The 14,730-nt window shown below is 40.3% G+C and overlaps 1 protein-coding gene across 6 annotated transcripts in view; it reads right to left on the bottom strand.

Moving 5' to 3' along the window:
* Positions 1-6,348: 6,348 nt before the first annotated feature.
* LOC130291832 (carbohydrate sulfotransferase 6-like) overlaps positions 6,349-14,730 on the bottom strand; it is a 48,764-nt gene continuing 40,382 nt past the window's right edge. For 3 of the 6 annotated variants that reach the window (XM_056541150.1, XM_056541151.1, XM_056541148.1), the window contains exons 2-3: positions 9,039-9,101; positions 6,349-8,675 (exon numbers count right to left, since the gene is read on the bottom strand). In XM_056541150.1, the coding sequence (XP_056397125.1) occupies positions 7,569-8,504 (936 nt within the window). In that variant the 5' untranslated portion in view covers positions 8,505-8,675; positions 9,039-9,101 and the 3' untranslated portion in view covers positions 6,349-7,568. The other 3 variants (XR_008848046.1, XR_008848047.1, XM_056541149.1) reach the window with 2 other exon arrangements.

The following is a 14,730-nucleotide window of genomic DNA, read 5'->3' as shown; positions in this document are numbered from 1 at the left end:
CAGAGGCCGTATCTACCCATTGTCTGTTCCAGAAACCCATGCCATGTCAACCTATATCCAGGAGAACCTACAGAAAGGATTTATCAGGGAATCCTCTTCTCCTGCCAAAGCTGGTTTCTTCTTCGTGGAAAAAAAAGATAGGTCCTTACGTCCTTGCATCGATTGCCGGCGACTGAATAAAATTACTGTTAAAAACCGTTATCCCCTTCCTTTAAACTCAGAGTTGATTGATCGCCTGCGAGGTGCCAAGATCTTCTCCAAATTGGATCTTAGAGGTGCCTACAACTTGATTCGTATTAGGGAAGGGGACGAGTGGAAGACTGCATTTAAAGGAAATCTGTCATCAGAATCACCCGCACTAAACCTGTTACACAGGCTTGTAGTGCGGGTGATCCTGATTAAAACGCTCCTTACCTGGTTAAAAATGGTTCAGCGCTTCTTAAGATATCTATATTTTTAGTTTTCTGTTATTCCCTGGCTTGGGACTCAGTGGGAGGTCTTATCATCTGGGACTCGGCCACACGTCATTCTAGCTGGGCGGAGCTGCCGCCTGGCTCATGAATATTCATGAACTTATCCTCCTGGTCTAATTCTTCTTTCTCGGTCTGGTGTGGAGGGCCGCGCATGCGCCGCGTTCCGTACACCCGGAAGCGGCGTTCTCCCCCTGGCTTCACTCAAGCTATACAAGTAAGAAGACGGGCTGCATGAGTGAAAAGCCGGGGGTGGGAGGAAGGGAGGGACGGAGGGTGTATTTATTCACAAACAGACCGAGCCGGGCGGCAGCTCCGCCCAGCTAGAATGACGTGTGGCCGAGTCCCAGATGATAACACCTCCCACTGAGTCCCAAGCCAGGGAATAACAGAAAATTAAAAATATACATGTCTGAAGAACCGCTGAACCATTTTTAACCAGGTAAGGAGCGTTTTAATCAGGATCACCCGCACTACAAGCCTGTGTAGCAGGTTTAGTGCGGGTGATTCTGATGACAGATTTCCTTTAATACTCGAGACGGACATTTTGAGTATCTTGTTATGCCTTTCGGACTATGCAATGCTCCTGCAGTCTTCCAGGACTTTGTCAATGACATATTTCGGGATCTGCTCTACTGTGTCGTTGTCTATTTAGATGACATCCTCATCTTTTCTCCAAATCTCCACACTCATCGTCTCCCCCTCCGTCAAGTATTACAGCGTCGTGACAACCAACTCTACGCAAAACTTGAATAGTGTTCTTTTGTCAAGACCAGCCTTCCATTTCTAGGATATATTGTTACCAGTCAAGGGCTTCAAATGGATCCTAACAAGTTATCCGCAGTACTAGAGTGGCCTCAGCCTACAGGACTGAAAGCAATACAACGCTTCCTTGGCTTTGCCAATTATTATCGCCAGTTTATTCCCCACTATTCCACCTTGGTCAGCCCCATTGTATCTCTAACAAAAAAACTGCCAATCCTAAGATCTGGACTCTAGAGGCCGAAGAGGCCTTCAAAGAGTTAAAGTCTGCCTTCGCTTCCGCTCCGGTGTTGTCAAGACCTGATCCGGACAAGCCATTCTTTTTGGAAGTGGATGCGTCTTCGGTCGGTGCAGGAGCAGTTCTGACACAAAGATCTTACAAAGGTAAGATTGTCACCTGCGGATTCTTCTCGAAGACCTTTTCTCCAGCGGAAAAGAATTATACTATAGGAGACCGTGAGCTCCTGGCTATTAAGTTGGCCTTGGAGGAATGGCGTCATCTCTTAGAGGGCTCTGTGCATCCCATAACCATCTATACGGATCACAAGATTTTGCTTTATCTCCAGTCCGCCCATCGCCTCAACCCACGTCAGGCTCGCTGGTCCCTGTTCTTCTCCAGGTTTAACTTCCTCATTCATTTTCGTCCTGCAGAAAAGAATCTTCGGGCTGATGCCTTATCTAGATCTACTGAGGTACAAGATCAGGGACCTCAACTGCAACACATTGTCTCTCTGGATCATCTTATTTACGTAGCACCAGCAGGTCTTCAGAATTTGCCCCGAGGGAAGACTTTTGTTTCACCTCGTTTGAGACTCCGAATCCTGAAGTGGGGTCATTCATCTTTGTTGGCAGGTCATGCCGGGATCCGAAAATCCATGCAATTAATTTCTCGACATTATTGGTGGTCCACTCTGAAACAGGATGTCATAGACTTTGTCCGCTCCTGCTGTGTTTGTGCCCGGGACAAAACTCCTCGCACCAAGCCTAACGGTCTACTACATCCATTGCCCATTCCTGAACAGCCCTGGTCCAACATTGCAATGGACTTTATTACGGATCTCCCTTCTTCCTGTGGCAATATGGTCATCTGGGTTGTGGTGGACCGATTTTCTAAGATGGCACATTTTGTACCGTTGCCTGGGTCACCATCCGCACCGCAACTTGCCAAACAATTACTTAATCATATTTTCCGCCTCCATGGATTGCCCACGCATATAGACTCTGACCGAGGAGTCCAGTTCGTCTCACAATTCTGGAGGGCACTCTGCTCACGGCTCAAAGTTAAGTTGGATTTCTCCTCTGCAGTATTATAGTAGTTATATTCTTGTATATAGGAGCAGTATTATAGTAGTTATATTCTTGTATATAGGAGGCAGTATTATAGTAGATATATTCTTGTATATAGGAGCAGTATTATAGTAGATATATTCTTGTATATAGGAGCAGTATTATAGTAGTTATTTTCTTGTATATAGGAGCAGTATTATAGTAGTTATATTCTTGTATATAGGAGCAGTATTATAGTAGATATATTCTTGTATATAGGAGCAGTATTATAGTAGTTATATTCTTGTATATAGGAGCAGTATTATAGTAGTTATATTCTTGTATATAGGAGCAGTATTATAGTAGTTATATTCTTGTATATAGGAGCAGTATTATAGTAGTTATATTCTTGTATATAGGAGCAGTATTATAGTAGTTATATTCTTGTATATAGGAGCAGTATTATAGTAGTTTTATTCTTGTATATAGGAGCAGTATTATAGTAGATATATTCTTGTATATAGGAGCAGTATTATAGTAGTTATATTCTTGTATATAGGAGCAGTATTATAGTAGTTATATTCTTGTATATAGGAGCAGTATTATAGTAGTTATATTCTTGTATATAGGAGCAGTATTATAGTAGTTATATTCTTGTATATAGGTGCCATATTATAGTAGTTATATTCTTGTATATAGGAGCAGTATTATAGTAGTTTTATTCTTGTATATAGGAGCAGTATTATAGTAGTTATATTCTTGTATATAGGAGGCAGTATTATAGTAGATATATTCTTGTATATAAGAGGCAGTATTATAGTAGTTATATTCTTGTATATAGGAGGCAGTATTATAGTAGTTATATTCTTGTATATAGGAGCAGTATTATAGTAGTTATATTCTTGTATATAGGAGCAGTATTATAGTAGTTATATTCTTGTATATAGGAGCAGTATTATAGTAGTTATATTCTTGTATATAGGAGCAGTATTATAGTAGTTATATTCTTGTATATAGGAGCAGTATTATAGTAGTTATATTCTTGTATATAGGAGCAGTATTATAGTAGTTTTATTCTTGTATATAGGAGCAGTATTATAGTAGATATATTCTTGTATATAGGAGCAGTATTATAGTAGTTATATTCTTGTATATAGGAGCAGTATTATAGTAGTTATATTCTTGTATATAGGAGCAGTATTATAGTAGTTATATTCTTGTATATAGGAGCAGTATTATAGTAGTTATATTCTTGTATATAGGTGCCATATTATAGTAGTTATATTCTTGTATATAGGAGCAGTATTATAGTAGTTTTATTCTTGTATATAGGAGCAGTATTATAGTAGTTATATTCTTGTATATAGGAGGCAGTATTATAGTAGATATATTCTTGTATATAAGAGGCAGTATTATAGTAGTTATATTCTTGTACATAGGAGGCAGTATTATAGTAGTTATATTCTTGTACATAGCAGTATTATAGTAGTTATATTCTTGTATATAGAAGCAGTATTATAGTAGTTATATTCTTGTATATAGGAGCAGTATAATAGTAGTTATATTCTTGTACATAGCAGTATTATAGTAGTTATATTCTTGTATATAGAAGCAGTATTATAGTAGTTATATTCTTGTATATAGGAGCAGTATTATAGTAGTTAGATTCTTGTGTATAGGAGCAGTATTATAGTAGTTATATTCTTGTATATGGAGCAGTATTATAGTAATTAAATTCTTGTATATAGGAGCAGTATTATAGTAGTTATATTCTTGTATATAGGAGGCAGTATTATAGTAGATATATTCTTGTATATAAGAGGCAGTATTATAGTAGTTATATTCTTGTACATAGGAGGCAGTATTATAGTAGTTATATTCTTGTACATAGCAGTATTATAGTAGTTATATTCTTGTATATAGAAGCAGTATTATAGTAGTTATATTCTTGTATATAGGAGCAGTATAATAGTAGTTATATTCTTGTACATAGCAGTATTATAGTAGTTATATTCTTGTATATAGAAGCAGTATTATAGTAGTTATATTCTTGTATATAGGAGCAGTATTATAGTAGTTAGATTCTTGTGTATAGGAGCAGTATTATAGTAGTTATATTCTTGTATATAGGGAGCAGTATTATAGTAATTAAATTCTTGTATATAGGAGCAGTATTATAGTAGTTATATTCTTGTATATAGGAGGCAGTATTATAGTAGATATATTCTTGTATATAAGAGGCAGTATTATAGTAGTTATATTCTTGTATATAGGAGCAGTATTATAGTAGTTTTATTCTTGTATATAGGAGCAGTATCATAGTAGTTATGTTACTGTATATAGGAGCAGTATTATAGTTGTTATATTCTTGTATATAGGAGTATTATAGTAGTTATATTCTTGTATATAGGTGCAGTATTATAGTAGTTATATTCTTGTATATAGGAGCAGTATTATAGTAGTTATATTCTTGTATATAGGAGGCAGTATTATAGTAGTTATATTCTTGTATATAGGGAGCAGTATTATAGTAGTTATATTACTGTATATAGGAGCAGTATTATAGTAGTTATATTCTTGTATATAGGGGCAGTATTATAGTAGTTATATTCTTGTATATAGGAGCAGTATTATAGTAGTTATATTCTTGTGTATAGGAGCAGTATAATAGTAGTTATATTCTTGTATATAGGGGCAGTATTATAGTAATTATATTCTTGTATATAGGAGCAGTATTATAGTAGTTATATTCTTGTATATAGGAGCAGTATTATAGTAGTTATATTCTTGTATATAGGAGGCAGTATTATAGTAGTTATATTCTTGTATATAGGAGCAGTATTATAGTAGTTATATTCTTGTATATAGGAGGCAGTATTATAATAGTTATATTTTTGTACATAGTTAACTGATTTACTGTGCAGTTTACATTCATTTACTTTGTGTGGTTTGAAGCTACTGAAAAGACGAGTGCTTTAGTTCAATCCCTTTTATTTGGCAGTATCATATATAATGAGGATGATGAGTCATATAGTAGCTTAATGTGATCCTCAATAATTAGATCTTTCCATCGCCCCGGCAGCTATTTTTTCATCCATGTTCATTTCATACTAACAAATTTACATACATTAGAAAAAAAATAGGAAACACTTGGAATGTTTTGAGTGACATTAATTTTATTGCTTTTTTTTTTGTCAAAAGTGTCATGAAGAGAAGCCCTTTTCTTAGATTGCTTTTGAACATATGGACATCAATAAATGGTCACTGTTGCCAAACTGTGGACCTTCAGCTGTAGCAAAACTACAACTCCCACCATGCCCCGACAGCCGTTGGCTGTCCGGGCATGCTGGGAGTTGTAATTTTGCAACCTGGGGGTGGGGTTGGTCCATCTGCTACTATTAGTTGTACAGTGAAGCTGATCTTTGTTCCAACTAAGTAAGAAGCAGTGGTTAAAGGGGTACTCCGGCGCTTAGACATCTTATCCCCTATACAAAGGATAGGGGATAAGATGCCTGATCTCGAGGGTCCCCCCAGTTAAAATCAGTCCCGGGAGCGTGTTCGCTCCGGGTCTGATTACCGGCGACCACGGAACCGGCGGCGTGTGATGTCATGCTCCACCCCTCAATGCAAGCCTATGGGAGGGGGCGTGACAGCTGTCACGCCCCCTCTCATAGGCTTGCATTGAGGGGCGGAGCGTGACATCACACGGGGGCGGAGGCGTGACATGCTCCGGGGACTGATTTTAACTGCTGCGTGCAACATCACGGGGGTCCCCAGTAGCGGGACCCTCGCGATCAGGCATCTTATCCCCTATCCTTTGGATAGGGGATAAGATGTCTAAGCTCCGGAGTACCCCTTTAAGGATAATGGGCATTTCTAACCATGTCACTATATTCCTCAAGTGAGTACCAAATCTTTCTCATGTCTCAATAAAAGGATTTTCCACATTTATTAAAGGGGTTGTCGTGGGTTTTCTATATGGCTGGGGGAATTGTAGCTGCTGCGACAGCTCCTGGTAATATACCCCAAGATATATAACTTTACTAACATAGTGTTATCACAAACTGTACAGGCTTCAGTGTGATTCCCCCCTGGCAGGAAGTTGTGTAGTCCACTCATTGTCTATGTCGTGTTGTCTCAGCAGCTCCATGGCTCCACCCTCTGTTCTAACAGGTAGGTGTAGTCTTCTCTTATTGTCAGTGTTATGTTGTTTCAGAAGCTCCCCCTCTTCTACCTCTCTCCTGATGGAAAGTTGTGTAGTCCTCTCTTGTCAGCGTGGTGTTGTCTGAATAGCTTTCCGGTTGCTCTCTTTTCCCTTACAGGAAGTTGTGTAGTTCTCTCATTATCAGTGTGCTGTTGTCTCAAACTGTTGTAGCCCTCTCATTGTCAGTGTAGTGTTGTCTTAGCAGCTCCCCAGCTCCTCCCTCTCTCCTTACAGGATGTTGTGTAGTCCTCTCATTGTCAGTGTGGTGTTGTCTCAGCAGTTCTCCAACTACTTCCTTTTTCCTGACAGGAAGTTGTATAGTCCTCCCATTGTCAGTGTTGTTTTGTCTCAGCATCTCCCCAGCTCCTCCCTTTTTCCTGACATGAAGATGTGGTAGCTCCTCACTCTCCTGAAATGACGCATCATCCTCTGCTGTTTTAGGAAACGTGGCTGGATATTCTCTCAGCGCTCTAGTCCCACCCCCTAGTGAAATCATTACATCTGACAAAACCCTACAGCCTACATTGGCATCTCCCTGGCATATATATGTATATACATATTTATTTTAATGGGGCATTTATCGAAGAATGAGGTGTGGTTACAGCTGAACAATACCAGCACAATACTTGTACTTGTGCTGAACAATACCACAGGCAGAGGAGCAGACAGGAATGAATACCACACTGCAACCCCACAAATTGTGCCATAGTCTGCTTTGAAGTGAGATGTTCTGCAACAGATCTGTGCAGGGAACTGGCAGGAGTGCTGTGTGAGGGGAGAAGGCAGATTGGGAGGATGTCATATGTTGTATAAGTATCACATATCTTATCTACACAGTCTTTATATAAAAAAATTCTGTTATTTCGCTAGTGTTTCAGTTTTATTCGTGTACTGTCCTCCGTCTGAGACCACTTTTCTTTTATTACCTCTACAGCCATATTTTCCTGCTCCTTCTTTGTTTTTACCGGTAAGTAACCGAACGCTTTCATGGCTCCTTTACACATTTGTTGAATTTGGTTGACTAAATTAAAATCTGCTCCAGTCCTCCATCTCGTGATGACCTTGAAGGAGTTTTTGGAGAACGTCATAAATTGCTCTAGCCCCTTAATCTCTGTGTGGGTGATGTTATACATCCATTGTTTCATGTCCTCGGTGAGTTGGAGCTTAGAAAAATTATACATTTGTGTTATACTTTCTAACGGGTTTCTTGCAAGATCCTCATGACGTAGGACCATATAACGCCCATCCAAGGATTTATCTGTCCTGGCCAGTTTGTTGATGACAACCTGAGCGTTACAAACCTTCCGCATGACTTGGCTTATTATAAGGTTCTTGTTCTTAGGAACGCCTTCATTTTTTAGTAAAATACTGTCTTCGATGGTTAGAGGGAAGCCCTTCCTTGACAAGGCAACTGCTCGAGGGTCTCTCACGAGATGGATGATCCGTAGGTTGAGGTTTGGGTTCTGTAAAAGGGGAAGAAGGACGGAAAGATCCAAGATTCGAACGGTTTTCATTACCACGTGACTATACATCCGACAAGCTTCTGCCATTTTATCCATAGACGAGTTGGCACAACGGTAAAAACATGTTTGCCTATCGTAGCCCTCAGGTGGAATGTAGGCTGAACAAACTGGAGGAGTACAAAGAGCTCGACTTTCTGGGAAGAACCTCATCTCATCAATATGCTTTCCTCCCTTGGGGAGGTAATGGGTGAGGGGCAACACATCACAAGTGAACAGAGAATGCAGGAGATCCCTCACCGGATAAGTCAAAAGTTCAGAACTCTCCATCTGAAACTTCATCCAGACGGGATGACCAGGCTCGAAAAGGTAGAAGACATCCTTGTGATGATTGAAGATCTGGCCGATGAATGAGGAGCCAGATCTCCAAGAAGAGACAATGAGGACGTGGACTGGCTTAGCTTTGAAAGAAGAGGAGGAAGAGGAACAGGAGGAGGAGGTGCTGAACAGATACTGTAAGACATACAAGAGGGAAAAAGACGTCAAGAGGAACAATAACCCAACACGCAAGCGTATAATCATTTTTTATGAAAGATCGTAGGGTTTATGGAAAGTGGAGGATGGAAGCTTTGAAGAAACAGCATGAGAAACTGAAGAAACTATTAAACCAAAAAACATCCATAAAGGAACACGAGAAGATACTGAAGCAGAAAATGGGTCACTGAAGAGAAGAAGAAAAGAGGTGGATAAGAAGACAAAGGAGGTGGGGGAAAAAAACACAAAAAAACAATGAGTTAGTTAACCAAGTCCACCAGGGCACCAACCAAAAAGAGGCCTGTAATAAGAAGGTTTGTATGAGGAAATACATGACTGTACCTGTAGATTCTTCACGATGGCAGCTGCAATCTCTCGATACTGACAAGACCATAAATGGAGACCCTTTAGGAATGAGAGAGACCTATGAAATTGCCATTTACCTAAGGGGGGTCAGTGTTGTTAGAAAGGTGGGGTCTATAAACGATGACTATGCAGAACACTGAAGAGGCACAAAGCTTTTCCCCATCATTGTTTACACAGATGTAGTGGCTCATCCATATTTACGATATCCACTCTCTGGGGGGGACGAGGTCCACAACCTTAAAGGAGTACTCTGATGCAGAGTACTCCTGCTCCGTCCTGCCCGGGCTGCAAAATAAATGAAAATTATCCATCACTCACCTCCCTGGGTTCCCGCGGAGCGCCACTACAGCTGATCGGTCCTCCGGTCCATCTTCATACTTCCGGGTGTAACGAAACATCACATGGCGTTCAGCCTATCGCCGGCCAAGGCAGAAGATCGTGGCGGCCGGCGATAGGCTGAGCACCATGTGACGCTTCGTTACACCCGGAAGTATGAAGGAGATGGACCGGAGGACCGATCAGCTGTAGTGACGCTCCGCGGGAACCCAGGGAGGTGAGAGATGGTTTATTTTCATTTATTTTGCAGCCCGGGCAGGACGGAGTAGGAATACTCTGCACTAGAGTACTCCTTTAAGTACCTTTTTGAGCCACATTCAACAAGTCTGAATTGACATTAAAGGGGTACTCCGGAGGAAAACAAATGTTTTCAAATCACATAGTGCCAGAAAGTTATACAGATTTGTAAATTACTTATATTTAAAAATCTTAATCCTTCCAGTATTTATCAGCTGTTGTATACTACAGAGAAAGTTGTGTAGTTCTTTTCAGTCTGACCACATTGCTCTCTGCTGCCACCTCTGTCCATGTCAAGAAATTTCTAGAGCAGGAAAAAATACCCATAGCGAATCTCTCCAGCTCTGGACAGTTCCTGACATGAACAGAGGTGGCAGCAGAGAGCGCTGTAGTCAGGCTGGAAAGAACTACACAACTTCCTTTGGAGAATACAGCAGCTGATAAGTATTGGAAGGGTTAACGTTCCTTTTATTCTTTTATTTCTTTCGTTTTTCAAAACTGATAAATAGATTCAATAAAATCTCAAGAAACATATTAATATGAACATAATATTCCAGAATTTTTTTTTTTTAATATACTATTCTACACTACGTTTCAGGTATATGTTGACAAACCAGCAGAATGACATATACCGCACCCACACTGGATCTTTAGATTAAACTTAACCAAACAAAGTAGTTTTTTGGGTACAATGGGTTCAGGACATCTGAAGATAATCCCAGGATTCATTGTGTTCAGCAGGTGAACTTTTCTGGTACTATAGTATCTGGCTCATAGAGGATTGTATAGGACGTGTGCGGCTCACAGGGCACAGCGCTACCTCTTTATATGCTACACAGACTCCACACAATGGCTGTTCTTTTATATTGTTACAGCGGCTCAGGACGGAGATTAAAATCACTATTATTGTTATTACTGACACTATGATATATATGATATATAGATATGAGATAGATATGAGATAAAGAGATAGATATGATAGATAGATATGAGATAGATAGATAGATATGAGATAGATAGATAGGAGATAGATAGATATGAGATAGATATGAGATAGATAGATAGATAGATAGATATGAGATAAAGAGATAGATATGATAGAAAGATAGAGAGATAGATATGAGATAGATATGATAGATAGATAGATAGATAGATATGAGATAGAAAGATCCTCCTTGGGCCCTGGCTGAACTGTATAGACTTTACCATCTGTCTACCCTCAGTAAAGCTACCATGGTCCTTAACTTGGCATCGGAGTCATTATTGCCCCCGTGCCTAGCCCAGGATCTAGCGGTATACTTTCGGGTGGTATTGAGGATAAACCACGCCCTGGCGTCACGAACACAAGGGGTTAATGCCATCTGCCCCTGGGGTAATAACATCTGCCCTCATCACACCCCGATACCACAGATAGATATGAGATAGATAGATATGAGATAGATAGATATGAGATAGATAGATATGAGATAGATAGATAGATATGAGATAGATAGATATGATAGATAGATATAAGATAGATAGATGGATATGGGATAGATATGAGATAGATAGATATGAGATAGATATGAGAGATAGATAGATATGAGAGATAGATATGATAGATAGATATGTGATAGATAGATAGATAGATATGAGATAGATATGAGATAGATAGGAGATAGATATATATGAGATAGATAGATATGAGATAGATAGGAGATACATATGAGATAGATATATATGAGATAGATGGATAGACATGAGATATATAGATATTTATGAGATAGATATGAGATAGATAGATATGAGATAGATAGATATGAGATAGATATGAGATAGATAGATATGAAATAGATAGATAGATAGATAGATAGATAGATAGATATGAGATAGATAGATAGATAGATATGAGATAGATATGAGATAGATAGATATGAGATAGATATGAGATAGATTGATATGAGATAGATAGATAGATAGATAGATAGATGGATATATAGATAGATAGATAGATATGAGATAGATAGGAGATAGATAGGAGATAGATAGGAGATACATATGAGATAGATAGATATGAGATAGATGGATAGACATGAGATATATAGATATTTATGAGATAGATATGAGATAGATAAATATGAGATAGATAGATAGATAGATAGATATGAGATAGATATGAGATAGATAGATAGATATGAGATAGATTGATATGAGATAGATAGATATGAGATAGATAGATAGATTTGAGATAGATAGATAATAGATATGAGATATATAGATATGAGATAGATAGATATGAGATAGATAGATAGATAGATAGATGCAGCACAGCACATGTACAACATGATGGGGCTGTATACAAATTACTAAGTAAAGATTCAAAAATTGAGATGTTACGTCGAATTGAAGGGATTCTGGATAGATCCCTGAATGATAAAGTAATTGATAAAAAAAATTGAGTGATTTTCTTTTTGTTGAATTTCCTATTGCACCGGTTTTATATCTCCTGCCCAAGATCCACCAGAGCCCAGATAATCCACCAGGTAGGCCCGTTGCCTTGGGCAGGGGATCTCTATCAAATCATATATCCATCTTTCTGGATAAAGTCCTGAGACCATCGGCCATTGACACAAAATCCTTCCTACGAGACACTATGCACTTTCTTTCTATCATTTCATCAATTGTTCTCCCAGATAATTGTATTATTGCCACATTTGACATTGTCTCTCTCTATACTTCCAGACAGCATGATAGGGGATTGAGAGAGCGGTGAGAAAGGGCTTAGAAAGAACATACTTTGCCCCCAGACAAACTGAATTTCTTTTAAAAAGAAGATCGTCCAGCGCAAGGTGTGCAGGTAAAATCTTGCTTTTATTAGAATATTCCAACAGAAATCACATACAGAGGGTAGACACTAGTGTGTGCAACAAGCCGAAGGCGGGACCGGCGCGTCCCTGCGCAGGTAATTCAGTAATTGGTTGGGAGAGAGAGCTGTACAAACACTGTGCAAACTGAATTTCTTAAGGAATTATCTTTTGTTCTGGAGAATAATTGTATTTTATTCAATGAGGAGTACTGTATACAACTACGTTGGACTGCCATGGGCAGTAACGTGGCGCCCACTTATGCCAACATTGTCATGGCAGACTTCAAGGAGGAGCATGTTTATGTGTCCCATGTGTCAAGGAAAGGATCCAGAGTCTGTCTTTTACTCTTTCCCTCCAGGGACCAGCGCTAGAGGAGGTCCGCACCTGGCCAGCCTCCGAGAAGGCGACTGTAGAACAGTTCTTTGAAGGACTATACCATGTATTTTAGTCACATTCTCCATCAGAGGTATGTCTCCGGCTGGATGAAAGGCGACAGAAGCCAGGTGAAACTCTAAGAGCTTATGCCGTAGCCCTACAGAATGCCCTAGAGACTGTCCAAAATCTAGATGGTATAACTCCCGAGCAGGGCAATGAGGTGTTAATAGACAGATTTATCGATGGGGCTCATAATAAGTGGGACAAGGCCCAGTTGAGAATGTTAGCAGTCCAAACCCCTAATTTGTCATTCCCCGCTTTTAAGAGGCTGGCTGTTCAAGTGATTGAGTCCGGGACTGAGTCAGAGAAAGTTTGCACACCCCTTACACCCGCTCAAGGGGCTATAGCCAGACCTATACCACCACCATCACCAGCCCCCCGACCCAGTATCATCTGCTTTGCCAGTCACCACAGCCTCTGACCTACAAAGTGTTATGCAGGACATTGAATAGTTGACTAAGGCAGTGAAGGAGCTTGCCACCCGGACCGCTCCACCTGACCGTAAACCGCCCCCACATAGAAAACCTGCTCCCCGCACTTTCAACCCCCGCAACCCTCCGCCCAATAGGCCCTCGGGGACTCAAAGGCCCTTTTGTACTTACTTCAATAAGTCAGGACATTGAAAGATGCAGTGTTGATATTTAAACGGATTTCCCCTGAGGTCATGGACCGGCCCTTAGGAAGACAGTCATCAGGTCCAATCCCCAAACAACCTCAGTCTCTCACTTTATGTCGCCTCCTGCCCCTATGTAAAAATTGTTGTGGAAGGTGTACAGTTGGAGGCGTTGATAGATACAGGGTCACAAGTGTCTACTATATCTAAAAATGTTTTCTATCAGCATTGGGATGCTAGTTTATTGTGTGAGCCGGATGAGGTTAACCTCAGAGTAGTTGCAGGTAATGGGCAACCAGTCCCCAGACATGGATACTGGGAGCCAACTCCCATTCAGTTGGGAGAACATGTACTCATCGGGCAGGGAGTGATTGTAACTATTGTGACAGATAAGGGGTCTGCTGAGTCAAGGGACATCCTAACAGAACACAAGGTGGCCCGATAGCATGCGGCCCAAGTGGCTGAAGGATCCGGTGCAAGTACTCCTGAGCCCTGGTTGGCGCAAATCCAAGTAGGAGATGATACTACCCCCAAGGGATCAAGTCAAGGGAGTCGTCAAACGCCGCCAAAATGGTACCACGAGGCTTTTAGTAAACACCCTACAGACTTTAGTCATACATCTATGATCCAACACAGAATCCTCACCGGCGACAGCCCACAGAAAGACACCGTCCGGTCGTGCCAGGCATGTATCAGACTGTCAAGAAAATGCTGGCCAATATGAAAGAGACAGACGTCACGTCATTCAAGAAAGTCAGAGTCCCTTGGCGGTGCCACTTTTTCTGGTTGAGAAAAAAGACGGAACTATCCGCTTCTGTGTTGACTACAGGAAACTGAACAATGTCACACATAAGGACGCTTATGCTCTGCCAAGGATCGAGGAGTCACTCACCGCCCTCAGGTCGGCTGCTTACTTGTCTACCTTGGACTTAACCAGTGGATATTGGCAAATTACCATGGTCGTGGAGGACAGAGAGAAGACAGCCTTTGTGACATCCATGGGACTGTTTAAGTTTAAGAGTATGCCATTTGGGCTATGTAATGCCCCTGCTACATTCCAGTGTCTGATGAAACGGTGTCTGGGCCATCTGAATTTTCAAAGTGTCATATTGTACCTGGACAATGTAATTATGTATTCCAAGTCCTACCAGGAAAACCTCAGTCATTTGTCAGATGTCTTTCAAGTCCTGATCAAACATAG

This window comes from Hyla sarda, chromosome 9 (genome assembly GCF_029499605.1).
Source record: "Hyla sarda isolate aHylSar1 chromosome 9, aHylSar1.hap1, whole genome shotgun sequence".
NCBI classification, from domain to species: domain Eukaryota; kingdom Metazoa; phylum Chordata; class Amphibia; order Anura; family Hylidae; genus Hyla; species Hyla sarda.
This window is presented reverse-complemented; position numbering and strand designations above follow the sequence as displayed.